Source organism: Homarus americanus, unplaced genomic scaffold, assembly GCF_018991925.1.
Source record: "Homarus americanus isolate GMGI-L3 unplaced genomic scaffold, GMGI_Hamer_2.0 scaffold34921, whole genome shotgun sequence".
In the NCBI taxonomy this organism is placed as follows: Eukaryota; Metazoa; Arthropoda; class Malacostraca; order Decapoda; family Nephropidae; genus Homarus; species Homarus americanus.
Window position 1 is genome coordinate 23328784 of NW_024741901.1, and position 12903 is coordinate 23341686.

General features: G+C 37.8%; 1 protein-coding gene and 1 long non-coding RNA gene across 4 annotated transcripts in view; one reads left to right on the top strand and one right to left on the bottom strand.

The window, feature by feature from the left end:
- LOC121876220 (orphan steroid hormone receptor 2-like) overlaps nt 1-12903 on the bottom strand; it is a 56934-nt gene that overhangs the window by 4216 nt on the left and 39815 nt on the right. For 2 of the 3 annotated variants that reach the window (XM_042381208.1, XM_042381210.1), the window contains exons 3-11: nt 11659-11806; nt 10606-10802; nt 10157-10366; nt 6473-6721; nt 5510-5631; nt 4441-4661; nt 2644-2812; nt 2230-2338; nt 165-322 (exon numbers count right to left, since the gene is read on the bottom strand). In XM_042381208.1, coding sequence (XP_042237142.1) covers nt 165-322; nt 2230-2338; nt 2644-2812; nt 4441-4661; nt 5510-5631; nt 6473-6721; nt 10157-10366; nt 10606-10802; nt 11659-11806 — 1583 coding nt within the window. The remainder of the gene's footprint in view (nt 1-164; nt 323-2229; nt 2339-2643; nt 2813-4440; nt 4662-5509; nt 5632-6472; nt 6722-10156; nt 10367-10605; nt 10803-11658; nt 11807-12903) is intronic. The other variant, XM_042381209.1, reaches the window with a different exon arrangement.
- On the top strand, nt 210-6161 carry LOC121876223. Its single transcript, XR_006090731.1, has 3 exons — nt 210-338; nt 2587-2850; nt 5918-6161. It is a non-coding gene; the product is annotated as an uncharacterized LOC121876223 (long non-coding RNA).

Consider the following 12903-nt stretch of genomic DNA (forward strand, 5'->3'; position numbering starts at 1 on the left):
ACTCACTGCAATATGGAGATGTTCTATAACCAGCAGGTTTGTCAATCAATCTCTCAGTGGCAGAGAAGTATGATTATAATGGAAAAGTAATCTTTTAATAACATTACAGCCCACAAAAAAAGAAAAGACCAAGTATGAGAAAAATAGCAAGAAAAGGTATTTACCTGCGGCTGGAGTGCTTTGAGCGTTGGCAACTTAAGGAGGAGCCTGGAGAATCTTTCGGGCGTTTCTGGATACGTATCATCAACATGATGCCTTAACTCCTGGGCTGCTCGCTCTTGCAACCGTTCTATCTGGTTTCGCTTTACTCCAAGGACATTTTCTGTGGATGTAAAAAGGTATATTGGAATACTGTATATTCTTTGTGCTTCTCAGTATGAGTAATACAGTATACTGTACTGTACATTATTTCATTTATCTACCATTTTTTTATTTGGGAAAGAGTGATATTTTATATCCACCTAGCTCTCCCTTTCTATCAACCACTCAGTTTGTAGGAATAAATGATTATTCCTAAGTTCTGTTTTGTAGAAGAGTCCAAAGCCAGGCTTCTCTCATAACACAAACTACACACTTTGGAGGAACTACCTTTCCATTGTTTGTGTATTTCCTGTTTTAAATATTCTGTTTGTATTAAATTATTTCAAAGCTTATTAATTAACACTGCTTACTCTAATTTTTTAATTCGGAACCCAAATCCTTAACCAGCATGTGAAAGAGTACCTTTGTATGAATTTTTTAAAAATTACACGTTTTGACCTCATTCCGAAACAATAGGTTATATAGTCCAGTCGTCATTTTCACTGAAAACTAATGTACAGCTCCTCCCCGACTTACGACGGGGTTAGGGACCAAAATCCAGGTCGTAAGTCGAAATGGTAATAAAATGAAAATGCTTAAATAATACATAGAAAATCTAAAATGGGTGTCTCTTTTTCTTCTCAGCACCACAAAACTCTCACTTTTAAGCTTGCCAGCCATTTTAAAGTGAATTACAAACGAAAATTTTGTCTGTACTGATGTTGGGACTCGAAAATACGTAATTTGACAAAATTTTGGTATGACTGAGGCAGGTCGTAAGTCGAATAGGTCGTAAGTCGGGGAGGAGCTGTATTTAAAGCATAAAGATAAGTTATACAGTATTACAAGGAAAATATATATAAGGGCAATTTAAAACTTACAGGTATAACATACAGTACAGTATATGTATGTACTTGGATGATCTATATTTTGGGTGACTGGGTATACTGTAGTAGTTGCTCATTGGGGGCCAAGAGGTCTTACTGTAAGTGCACCAAGCCTACCTAATCAACAAACTTCATGCCAAGTCTTAACTACCTCTAACAGTTACATACCAAGACCAACCTACCACTCCCATCTCAGTTCCAACTGACTTATCCACTAAACCAACTAGAGAAGGCAGGTTTCCAAGCTACCAGGTTATGGGTTTCACTAGAAAACAGGATACTGCATCTGACTCAATCCTTCAGTTCTAGCAATTTCATACCATCATGTGACTTCCAAAATACAAAAGCTACCTAGAAAAATAAGTACTGTACCGTTAAGAAGAGATGCCACAAAGACATCATGAATGAGGCAAACCTGAATCTTCAGAAATGTTGGTCTTGTTTAAGCCACCTATTGAAGCGGGGAGATTTAATTCTCTTTTGTATATCTATGGTTTTCAAAGAGCCTCAACATGTCAAGCTGTGTTTCTGAAGACTTTGTGTCACATTTTTAAGTGTTTACAAACCAACCACAATTTGACAAATTTTGTTTCACAAAATCTTTTTCTGGAACATAACCTAAAGTATTTGTAAAGTGGTGCCAGCCTGTACTTCAATACATTCAAAATTTCTAATTCTTCATCATTAATACCAAAACAGTTTCAGTTAAAAAAAAAAAACTCTGCTTGCTTACATTAGCCTTCAATATCCTTTACTGCCTTCGTGATACACTGCCATTTTGATCACCTCTTCACCTAACTCGACTAACAACATTATGGTAACTACTGTACTGTACAGTACATGCAACAACTGTCATGTCTAAAACACTCAACTTACTATACACCAACAAAAGAAATGGATTAACCTCTTCATTACTGCAAGTTCCAACAACTCCATTAAACATGTTCTATTGCAGTGACAGTGCATATATCTGATATCAGTTTGGCATTTGGCTTTCAGTAAGGCAAAGATTACATTAGCAATAATGTTTATTGTTTCTCACCATATTGGAAGAGCACTATGGTCTTTAAGTATGCATATTCATGTTCATCTGGCTGAAGTTTAGACATGGCAGAGACAAAGTCTTGCAGGCGATTTATGTGGTCAGACACCTGAAAACAACAATAAAAAATTGAATTTGCAGTAAAAAAAAAGTTGAGTACAGCATATATGCAGTACACTATTATACAGTAGATAAATATATCAGACATGAAGTATGATTAACATACATACTGGCCAAACTCCTCTATAATTTGCAAATACTGTACAGTAGTACTGTACTAAAAAAAAATTACCGAGTATATACAGTAGTCTCAAGATGTCAAGAGTTACATCAACTATATTCCTATTTAAATTTCAGAGCAACCCTTGGAGAACATCACTGGAGATCATTATATGTACTGCTGTACAAACATACCTGTTTAAACCGGGATGGCGTAAGCTTTTCACTAGCAGCAGCCTGTGTAAGATGGGACACTATGGCAGTGAGAATAGTGTTGAGGGACATGATTCGATTACACTGAGCCATCCCCAGCGTGAACAGTTCAGACCAACAACCCCGAACCAGCGTCACTTGTGTCTCTTGGCTGAAAGAGAATGTACATTAATTATTTAATAACTACAGGTAAATATGACATTTAATAATTATTTGTAAAAATAAACCACATATAGGTGGTAAGGCAGCTGTTATTTGCAGATGCCATTATTCTAATAGGTGATTCAGGGTATCTACCCTTTATGTACTTAGTTAAACGAGCCAATAGAGTATTGTACTCGTCTTTTCTCTTTTGAGGAGGAAGGAGACCAGTGGCCTGTGTAAGTCAAGTTATAAATATAGAGAATAATTTAGGAGAAGTATGTACAGTACAGGAAGTACAGTAGGCTCTCACCAATAACGTTTAATAGGTGCCTGAAAAACACCGTTATTAGCGAAAATGTTATTTGTGTGACATTAAAATACATGTAAAAAGGGTTTATTGGTGCCGCTGCCACAAGAATTTCACCCATTTTTTCCCCTTGAAGCCCTCCTAACTCTTTTTGTTAGCTGAAATAAAAAGAATTGCTATTCAATCATCAAAATAAAGAGTTTGAGTAATATAACGCTTAGTTTTTGAGGTGCTTGGTGTGATGATTGTTCCGTATCTGAGGGCCGCTAACACTTGCACTGTCTTTCATTCTACAAGCTAACCATTTCACAAGAAAATGCTCTGTTATCACTAACAACCTGTTTCTACCGCCTTTATCATTCACAGCTCGCCTCGCATTTCCATCACTACCGAAATATTTTTAGCCAGCACAATACTCTTCTTGGTCTCCTCTAAGTTCCTCTTAATATTTCACACTGTAGACTCAGGACAGTTCAATTTCCTCACTTTAAATGTTCCCAGTCATTCAGGTGGCAAATGACTCCCTCCACCACCTCCCCTAGCTCCCACAGGCAAAAATGCGGAAGCCATTATTGATCACCGACTCTAACAACCACTGGTTATAGTGGCGAAAATCTCACACGTGGGCGCAGCGCTGTATTCCACTGAGCGTGTGTGACAGTGAGAGTGAGGCGGAGTGGACAACTACGTCATCAACATGGCAGCAAACAAATGCTATCATTGATGCGCTCGGACGCTTCCCGCGAAATTTCCGTTATTCAAGAGAATCCAGACGTTGTTATCGAAAATGGGTATCTATTTTAACTTACCGTTATTATCGAAAACGTTATTGTGGAAGTCGTTATTGGCGAGAGCCTACTGTACCAGGACAAATTTCATGGTGAATGAAAAATACTGAATGGATAAAAATAATTAAAAAACAGAGACAGAGTAAATTAAATCAATTTCAATACAGGAAGTGGCACGTTTCAAATACTATATCTGGGGGAGGATGTGTCAGTAAATGGAACAATGAGCAATGAGTCGAACCACAGTAACGGTGTAGTAATTAATGGAATTAGGTAGAAAACCATAGCACAGATGGAGCTGTTGAGCTGGTGTTGGCTAACACTTTCAAGTGTGGAAAATTACCATAAAACATTGATGATATGTGAAACATAACTGGACACGAGCAAGGAACAAATTAACAAGAACAAAAATGTGCTTGAGAGAAATATGTGTAGATAGACTGTTGATAATTGTCCAGAATTTATCTATTGCTTTGGACAGCCATTCTTTACTTAAAGTACACATCAGTATAAACAAAAAATGATTTGGGAAATTCTCACCTGAGGCACTGGAAGGTGGGGATATTGCGAGCCCAGTGGACAGATAGGAACAGCAATCTAGATGCCGACTCACAGATGTAATGTACATTGAGGTAGGCAGGCATGGGGGACGGGGCAGTTAAGTTGAATGGTACTAGGCTGTCAGCCAGCAATGGGCCATCCAATTCATATGTACTGTTGCTCTCATTGTCATCACAATCTCCATTTTCTGAGCCATTAAACTGCATAGTAATAATAAATATTAAAACATAATATCATAAATAAAAACCTATACATACAGTATAACAAATACAAAGTTCATTAATACACTGTACAGGGGTACCCCCAAATTTGCGGGGATTAGGTTCCCAAAATGGCCGCGATTCACGAATACCATTTGTGTACAAAGAAATGTATATTCCCTTTATGTGTTTGCCCTTAGGACAATTATTTCTTTTACCTGTAGTATTGCGTGTGTGTGTGTGTGTGTGTCTACACACACACACACATATTTACAATACAGGTAAAGGAAATTACTGTCTCTAGAACGAATGAGTCCTTGTCCCAGCCGCGAAAATGCCAGTAACTTTAAAACTACCAACAGACATTCTTGGGTACATCCAAGGTGTTACCTGCGAATAACAGATAACCGCGAAGTAAAATCCGCGAACTTGGGGGCATACTATATCTAAAATATTTTGAGATTCCATTTACACCTTTGCTTCCTATGATATTTACAGCATACATCTACTTGTCCCTACTAAAGTAAACCCTTATTATTATGTTGGGTTGATTTCTTAATATACTGTACTGTAATGGTAAATCCATATACTATAGTAATGAGAAGGGTAATTTTTTTTTAATTTAACCCTGTGTTCACTGTACAGTATTACAGCCAGGACACTTGGCTGACAAATGTAAACATGAATTTTTGCCTCACAAGCATATTAGTGAAGAGAGCTCCATAGAAAAAAAAATTATACAGGTATTTATAATTTTCCACTGAATAAATGGTAACACTGCACATTAAGGAGTTAAGGGAGCATAGTATTGTTATGTGATAAATTCCCTCACTAATAATTTTACTTACTTTTGATAAATTTTCCAATGCCCGTTTAACTTGTCTATCATGATGGTGTCTCTCTCCTTCACCGTTTGTGGCAGGAGAGTCGTCTTCCCGTTGAGCATCACCATTGCTTGACTCATTCCAGTCTGAAATAGAAGTTGTGATTAATATTGGAATGTCATATAGCTAATGCTGATGTTTTGTTCAGCCAAATAAGAGACATTAGAAAAAGAAACCCTACCTTAGAGTAAAAAAAACCACTAGCAGCAGTGTTCAGTCACCTGTATATTTCATCTATGCAGAAGGTTTTACTGCTCTATGTGTCATTCCAAAAAATGTACTGTTTAAAATGTCATTTATATGAGCCTATCCAAATGGTTCTATATTATAGTACACTGTATGATGGTTTACAAGTGGAATTCCTCTCTACAGGAATCATCCAGATGAGAGTCCACTTAAAGGCACAAATGCACCGAACACATGAAACTGATAAAGAGTAAAGATATTCTTACATGATTCTAATAAATTATCCCCCCCAACAGATTTTTACTCCAGTCTTTTTAAACCAAGGTTTCATCCCTACATAAGCTTCGAAAAAATTTATACTCTTAGTACAGGTGCTCCTCTACTTACCAAAGAGTTACATTCCTGAGGCTTGTTCGTAAGTCCAACTGTTTGTAAGTCCAACTTTACTCTTGTAGATACCAAACATATTGTAAAAAATGAAAAGATAATGGATGTTTAGTACAGATATACCCTACAATAATGTCCAGCCTTAAAACATGGTTCACTCTTCTCTTAAGTAATGCATGTCTTATCTGGAATTTTCTTCAAAATAATCCAGTCTCATCCACATTAAACACCTGCTCTGGAAGGTAACCCCTGTCAATGATGATGTTTGTATCCCTAAAAATTTGTAAGTGGAATGTTCTTAAGTAGAGGAGCACTAATCCATAGTTCTATCTCATAATAATGAATAATACGTACCTGTTTCTTTGGCTTCCATATTGAAGGCTCCTTCAAAGGCCTTTGCCATCTGAAGATGAAGTTCAGCCAAACTGGTTGGAGGTTGTGAGGGAATGTCCTTCCCCACAACAGGAGTCTTGCTTGAGGTCATTGTGGGAGAAGGAGACTCAAATCCCGCTAATGGATTTAATGATAGAGGCGGACTTCCCTCCTTGTCTTGTCGATCTCCTGCACCTAAGTAGCTATTTGGCTTTCGCTCTGACTGGACTGCTGTTTGGTTACCCATGGAGTTCAGGAGGAAGAAGTGCATGGTTAATTTTCAGGCATGTAAACTGAACTTTACAAATTTCATTTTATTAAAACATTGAATGACTTTTTTTTTAAGGATGATGATAATTTCCTTTTTAGAATATATTGAATTATGACCATTACCATCAATATAATTATGGTACTATCAATATGTACAGTGTTGCCAATAATATTATAAAAATGGAGAACCAAGGATTAATGTCTTACTCTGCTATACTGTGCTGTGGCAGTTTGTACACTTACACGAAGCAACAAGTTATTGTACTGTGCTTACCGATATAACCAGATTTTTAACATTGCAATATGTCTCAATTATATTACACAATGAATATTCTATCACATCGTACCCACAACGGAAATACTAGAAAATGATGATGAAAATAATATATTTTTTTCAAGATATACTGTACTATACAATATACATATATACCTAATTTAATCTGCACTCAACTTAAATGAATTATCCAATTTTTAAGTTATATATACTGTACTAACAAGGAATAATGGAAATTAAAATAAAGGCACCCCAAGACTCTAGCTCAAGAAACAGACCAAATGGTCATGATTTTGTCTGTGCAGAGGAATGAAATTTTGGTGCATAGAAAGGCGATGAAGGTAAATAATTTTAATAATAAAAATGGTGACTCAAGTGATCATTCCAAAATGAGTATGAGGTAGTGATACCTCACATCATTACAATCTGGTAAACTGTGCCTTCCCGCTGCATTCTCCACTTGATCCGAAACAGGTGGTGCCATCATCCCAGAACTGGAAAGGTGTCGAGGGCAACGAAACCTCAATGATTTACGTCAAGAGGAGGAAAAACGGGGATACAAGAGAAAACCGAGTATGAAAAGGCAAGATCCAAACAGTAAGTTTTGGACATGTGACACCCTCTCATCGTTCAGTAAGATTTGAGAACCAACGCAGAAAAAAAAGTAATTTTTCAGGATTCCAGTTGTTTTCAGATGTGAAAGAAAGATCATTGTCACAACTTGTGACAAACACAGTCCCATCAATCTACCCATGAACGAAAAAAAAAGTACGGTATGTTTCAAGACAGGACACTTTTGTAGTGAAATGTACAGCATATAAAGCCAAACACCAAATGTGTACTATGATGGGTCGTGTTGGTCAGAGTTGATGCCTGCACCAAACATGGGACTCTTCTCTCACAATCTCTACTGAAAGGTTTAATGTGGAAATAACCCATTAATCCCTTCAGGAGTGTTAAGAGACATCTCATGCTGAAACACTGCACTACTGTAAACCTCCATTTCCAATGACTGCCAATAATTAACATTCCTGGTTTGAGATACTTTTAGGTGCATGCCATGCCAATTATAATTCTATATGGCACATCCAATAACAAGCAAAGAGGAGGCATATCATCTGAAGGGAAGCTACAGTGAGCAGTGGGACAGGGAAGAGGGTAGTGCTTAGTACCTCCGGGGAGTTATAATCCTGGGTCATCAAAGGTCATCACACAGTCAGTACCTGGACCAAGTGTGACCTAAACATGAAGCAAAAGATTCACACCTCCCCTGGAGGACCTATATGGTCACCGCCTGAGTAGCGACACGCAACTTTGCACGAGGCAGAGGCAAGGATGTGAATGCTCAGTCATGACATGCTGACTCATGTGACCTTGATCATACCTGACCTTGTATAATGGTTACCCAAATGTCTTTACAACAGGTCAATCATGCTAAATAATCATGCCACCACAACACCAGCTGACCTGATTACCCATATATTTGTGGTGTCTCAATGGAGACATGCACTAGTTAATACTCCAGGAGCTGTAGCTGGCTGGCAGGGTTTAATTATAACTGCAATGTTTTGTCCTATACAATGTGAGTATTATATACAAAGTTATTCATGAGTTGGATTATTCCAGGCAAATGTTAGTTAAAATTGTGTTGTGTGTATACGATACGGTATACCTGTATTTATACATATACTGTACTGTATTGTACTTGTTTGTACTAAACAATGACAAAATATTAAAATATGTGTATGTAAATACTGAAATACAGAAGAATTTCTTTCTTCAAGTATCTATATACAAATGAATAAAATGGCAAATGTTAATTTGGGTTACAGTACATTATTGGAATATTATATTTAAAAATACTGGCTTGTAATGATAACATTTTGTATTTCTATAATATAAATAGTTACTGAATTTAATTTATAACTAAAGTAGCTAACCACAACACCATTGTGTGTTTGGCATATATTCCTAGTAATGTATTACAAGATTGACTTCTACCTCATATAAAATCTACTTAAGCCACTTTGACTGTGCCATTATTATACTGTCATAAAATGTATCAGTTTGATCCATAATCACCACCAGTATGGCCAAGAAGCCCAATGAAAGAAGCGCTTTCACCTACGTCCAATACACTTTTACTACAACCTGATGTCTTTCACAAAAGGTGAGAGCTAATCAGTACAGTGCATCCATCCATTATGACTTACTAGGATGCACTCACCACAAACAAGCAAGGCTACGTTTATGTGAGGAAGGTGTGTCGTGAGGGTACCAGTCCTGTAGGGTCAGAGATCAGGTGGCTCCTGTGGCCAAGACACCAGGGCGGTTGTAGCATCTCCGCATCATGCACAGAGGCGTGTGCGCTCACAGGGGTGTGGCGGCCAGCACAGGGGAGGGGCATGGAGGGGAAGGGGAATAGTATTTGGGAACTTTAGGTCGGGTCAAGGAAGCTAACATGAGGTGTTCTAAAAGGAACTACTGTTGACAGATCAGCTGTACAGTCAGTCACTTCTATGGGTGAGGGCTCTAATATACATATTACCAAGCCTTTATCTGCATTGTTAATCTAAGTGATACAGTACTTAGTTTGTGTTTATAAGCAAAATCTTAACCTAAAAAAATTTTAACTATGTAAAAAACTACACTATGTTCCATTTAGTTTTTCTTTAAAATAAAAACAAAACAAAAAACACAACAATCTCTACTAAATAAATAAAAACGGTGCGTCTGTTATACGTATGAACTAAACGAGATAATGGTCTAAGAGGCCCGGTAGAGTTCTGTTAGAGTTTATACTGTATGTAAAAACCATCCTTGGATTATCTGTCTTAAGCTTGTTATTTTGTTAATAAACCATTACAAGACAATTTACATTAAAGATTATTAGTTGAATGGACTAGAGACATGAGACAAACAAAACAGAAAGCAAACACAAAGGTTATTTTGTCATTAGAAACAAAACAAGCAGTAAGTCCGGCTGATAATTGATAATAAGCAATATACTGTATTTGTAATTCCTAAGCAGCTCTCAAATTCTAACTGACCCCCTGCTCTGGCCACCAACTTAATATTAGGGTGCCTAAGACTAAGAAAACAAAAGACAAAACACCACAAACTTTTGTACAAATCCTTAGTATCGTTCTTACAGTCGCTGCGCATGCCCATCGCCAGACACTTTTGCAGCCGGCAGTATTGACACCTATTCCGATGGTGTTTAGTGACCTCGCACGTCTTGTTCCCCCGGCAAGTGTAACCAAGCTGTTTCCGGATTGACCTTTTGAAGAACCCTTTACAACCCTCACAACTGATGGCTCCATAGTGACGCCCTGGTGGAAAAAGTTAATACATTTATTAAAAGTGATTCTCCTGTATTTAAATCCCACATATCAAGGAATGGGATCTGAAGTAGAGTAAAAATTATGTTATGTTTCTAAAAAAATAAACAAATTCCTACCACTGTAGAATGAAACTTAAATAAAAACCTTAAGTTTAATGCATTGCAAGATTGTTTTGCAACTTGCAGCTTAATATGAACACTTAATGCAGTGACTCAAGTTTCACTCACCAGAAGCTCGGTCACCACAGACAACACAAAGGTCCATGGCAACGGGCTGGCCAGTGTTACGAGATGTATACTGATGAGAATTATCTAAGTCTCTACTATCAATGTCACTGCCTGAGCTGGCTGCTGCTGCTGCCGCCGCCGCTGCAGCCAGACCTCCCCGCTCCTGGAGTTCTTTTAGACGCCCCATCCAGTCACTCCTGCAATGGTTAACAAATACAGTAAAAAAAAAAAGCAACTTAAACAAAAAATCACCAGCAGTATCAGCTACGAAAGTAAGCATCATCGTTCTCAAAATTGAATTTGTCCTAAAACACTGACAACAAAACATGAAAAGTCAGTATCAATGGAAACTTTCAAAATGATCCTGAATGGAAATTAACAATAAACCAGTTGGGGAAAAAAAAACAGTAGTCTGTATCAAAAGTTACAATATGTTCAAATGAAATCAAGACTTGAGGATGATCCTATAGACCAGGGGTCACCAAACTACGGCCCGCGGGCAGGATCCCAAGTCCTTCCCCGGCTCGTGGTAGCTCCGCCTACGCTCTGACGTTACTAGAGCTTTCATTCTGGCTTGCAAGTATTGAACAGAATGATTATGCGACCCGCGCTCGTCATTCTTTCAGTTATCCGGCCCACTGTGAAAAAAGTTTGGTGACCCCTGCTATAGACTATAGTGAAAAGTGACATCATAATCTTTAATACATTATTATTGTTAACATTCTTTTATATCAATATTTTTTATAAGTTATTTTTCAACTGAATGTTGTACTTTCAACTACATAAAGTCAGGAGGATAATGTTATGAGCCATAACACCACCAAGTGTCACCAAAGTACAAACTTGAAGGGAGTTGGATACCTGTACTGCACTCTTTTTGTCAGGAGACTGCCTCGAGATGGCAGGAAAATGTGCCTCAAGTAGCATACAAATTAGGGCAATATAAGACAAGTACAGTATTCAATTTATTGGTGACAATATGGAGAAATCAGTGCGAGACAGAAAATTCACATACAGTACAGTACTGTATTCATTGATTTTGGTGTTTCTTACCCGAGGACTGGAGAGTTTCCGAGCAGGAGGGTTGGGGCAGCACTGAGCATAGTGTGCGTGAAGAGGGCAGGGTTGGTCACCATTAGGCCACCCGCACTAGTTACTAACAAAGGGTTGGAGAGGGCACTTGTGCTGTCAACTAGATCACCTGGAAAAGATAATGATCGTTAGAGCTAACAGCTTAGCATAACTTTAATAAGGACTCTACACAATAGTATGTGCACTGTAATATAAACATGATTTTCATTCTCAAATAAAAAAAAATTATAAATTCAATTTCATAATAGAGTGGGTTAAATCTGAATCCCTAACATACAAGTGGTTACAGTATTTATATTATGATTTAATTATCTAATCAAATTAGAAAACAGTTATTTCTTTTGTTCTTCCAAGTGCAAAATTAAAGTAAAGTACATCAATTCATACAGAAAATTTACCAATTCACAGAACCTTCACAGTTCTTATTAAAGTGAAACTTTTCTTTTTATAGTTTGTTATTCAACTGAGAAGTCATAGCATAAAATTCCTAATGATACAACAGTTTATCTGAGGTCAAATTACATTCAACTTTGAGATCTGATGACCTGATGTGAAGGAGGCCAGGTCAACATAGATAATTATATCCAATGCTACTGAGGATAATCTACAGGTCAAGCAGGGATGATAGATTTTTCTGAAACCTAGGGTGACCCAGGACTGCCTCACAGAGCCCTCACTACAGGTTGACCAAGATATACTAATGTTGCTGGAACCATCAGTAACACAAACTATCGGGGACAAACTTTGTGTAAACATCAGAACACCAAGTGTGACTTACTCCAGGTCATCATCTCTCACAAAGGAGGCTGAGTAACTGTCCTGCAAAGGAGGATGAGTGACTAATGCAAAGAAGATGAGTGACTGTCTCATAAAGGTGGATGATAGACTATCTCACAAAGGAGGTTGCGTGACTGTCTTGCAAAGGGATGAGTGATTATCCCACAGACGAAATGAGTGACGGTCTCACAAAGAGGGCGAGTGATGATCTCAGAGAAATGAAATACTGTCTCACCATGAGTCATTGTCTCACAAAGCTAATAAATGATGGTTTCACAAGGGTGGGGTGGTCACTTGTACCCTTGGCCTCCGTCAAGTTGCCTGACAAGCCACCATCACCACATAACTTTATAATGTGGCAGTGAGGACAGTTTAACCCTTCCCTCCAGCGTCAGCTGCAATAAACTGCAACAAGCTTTATTGAAATGC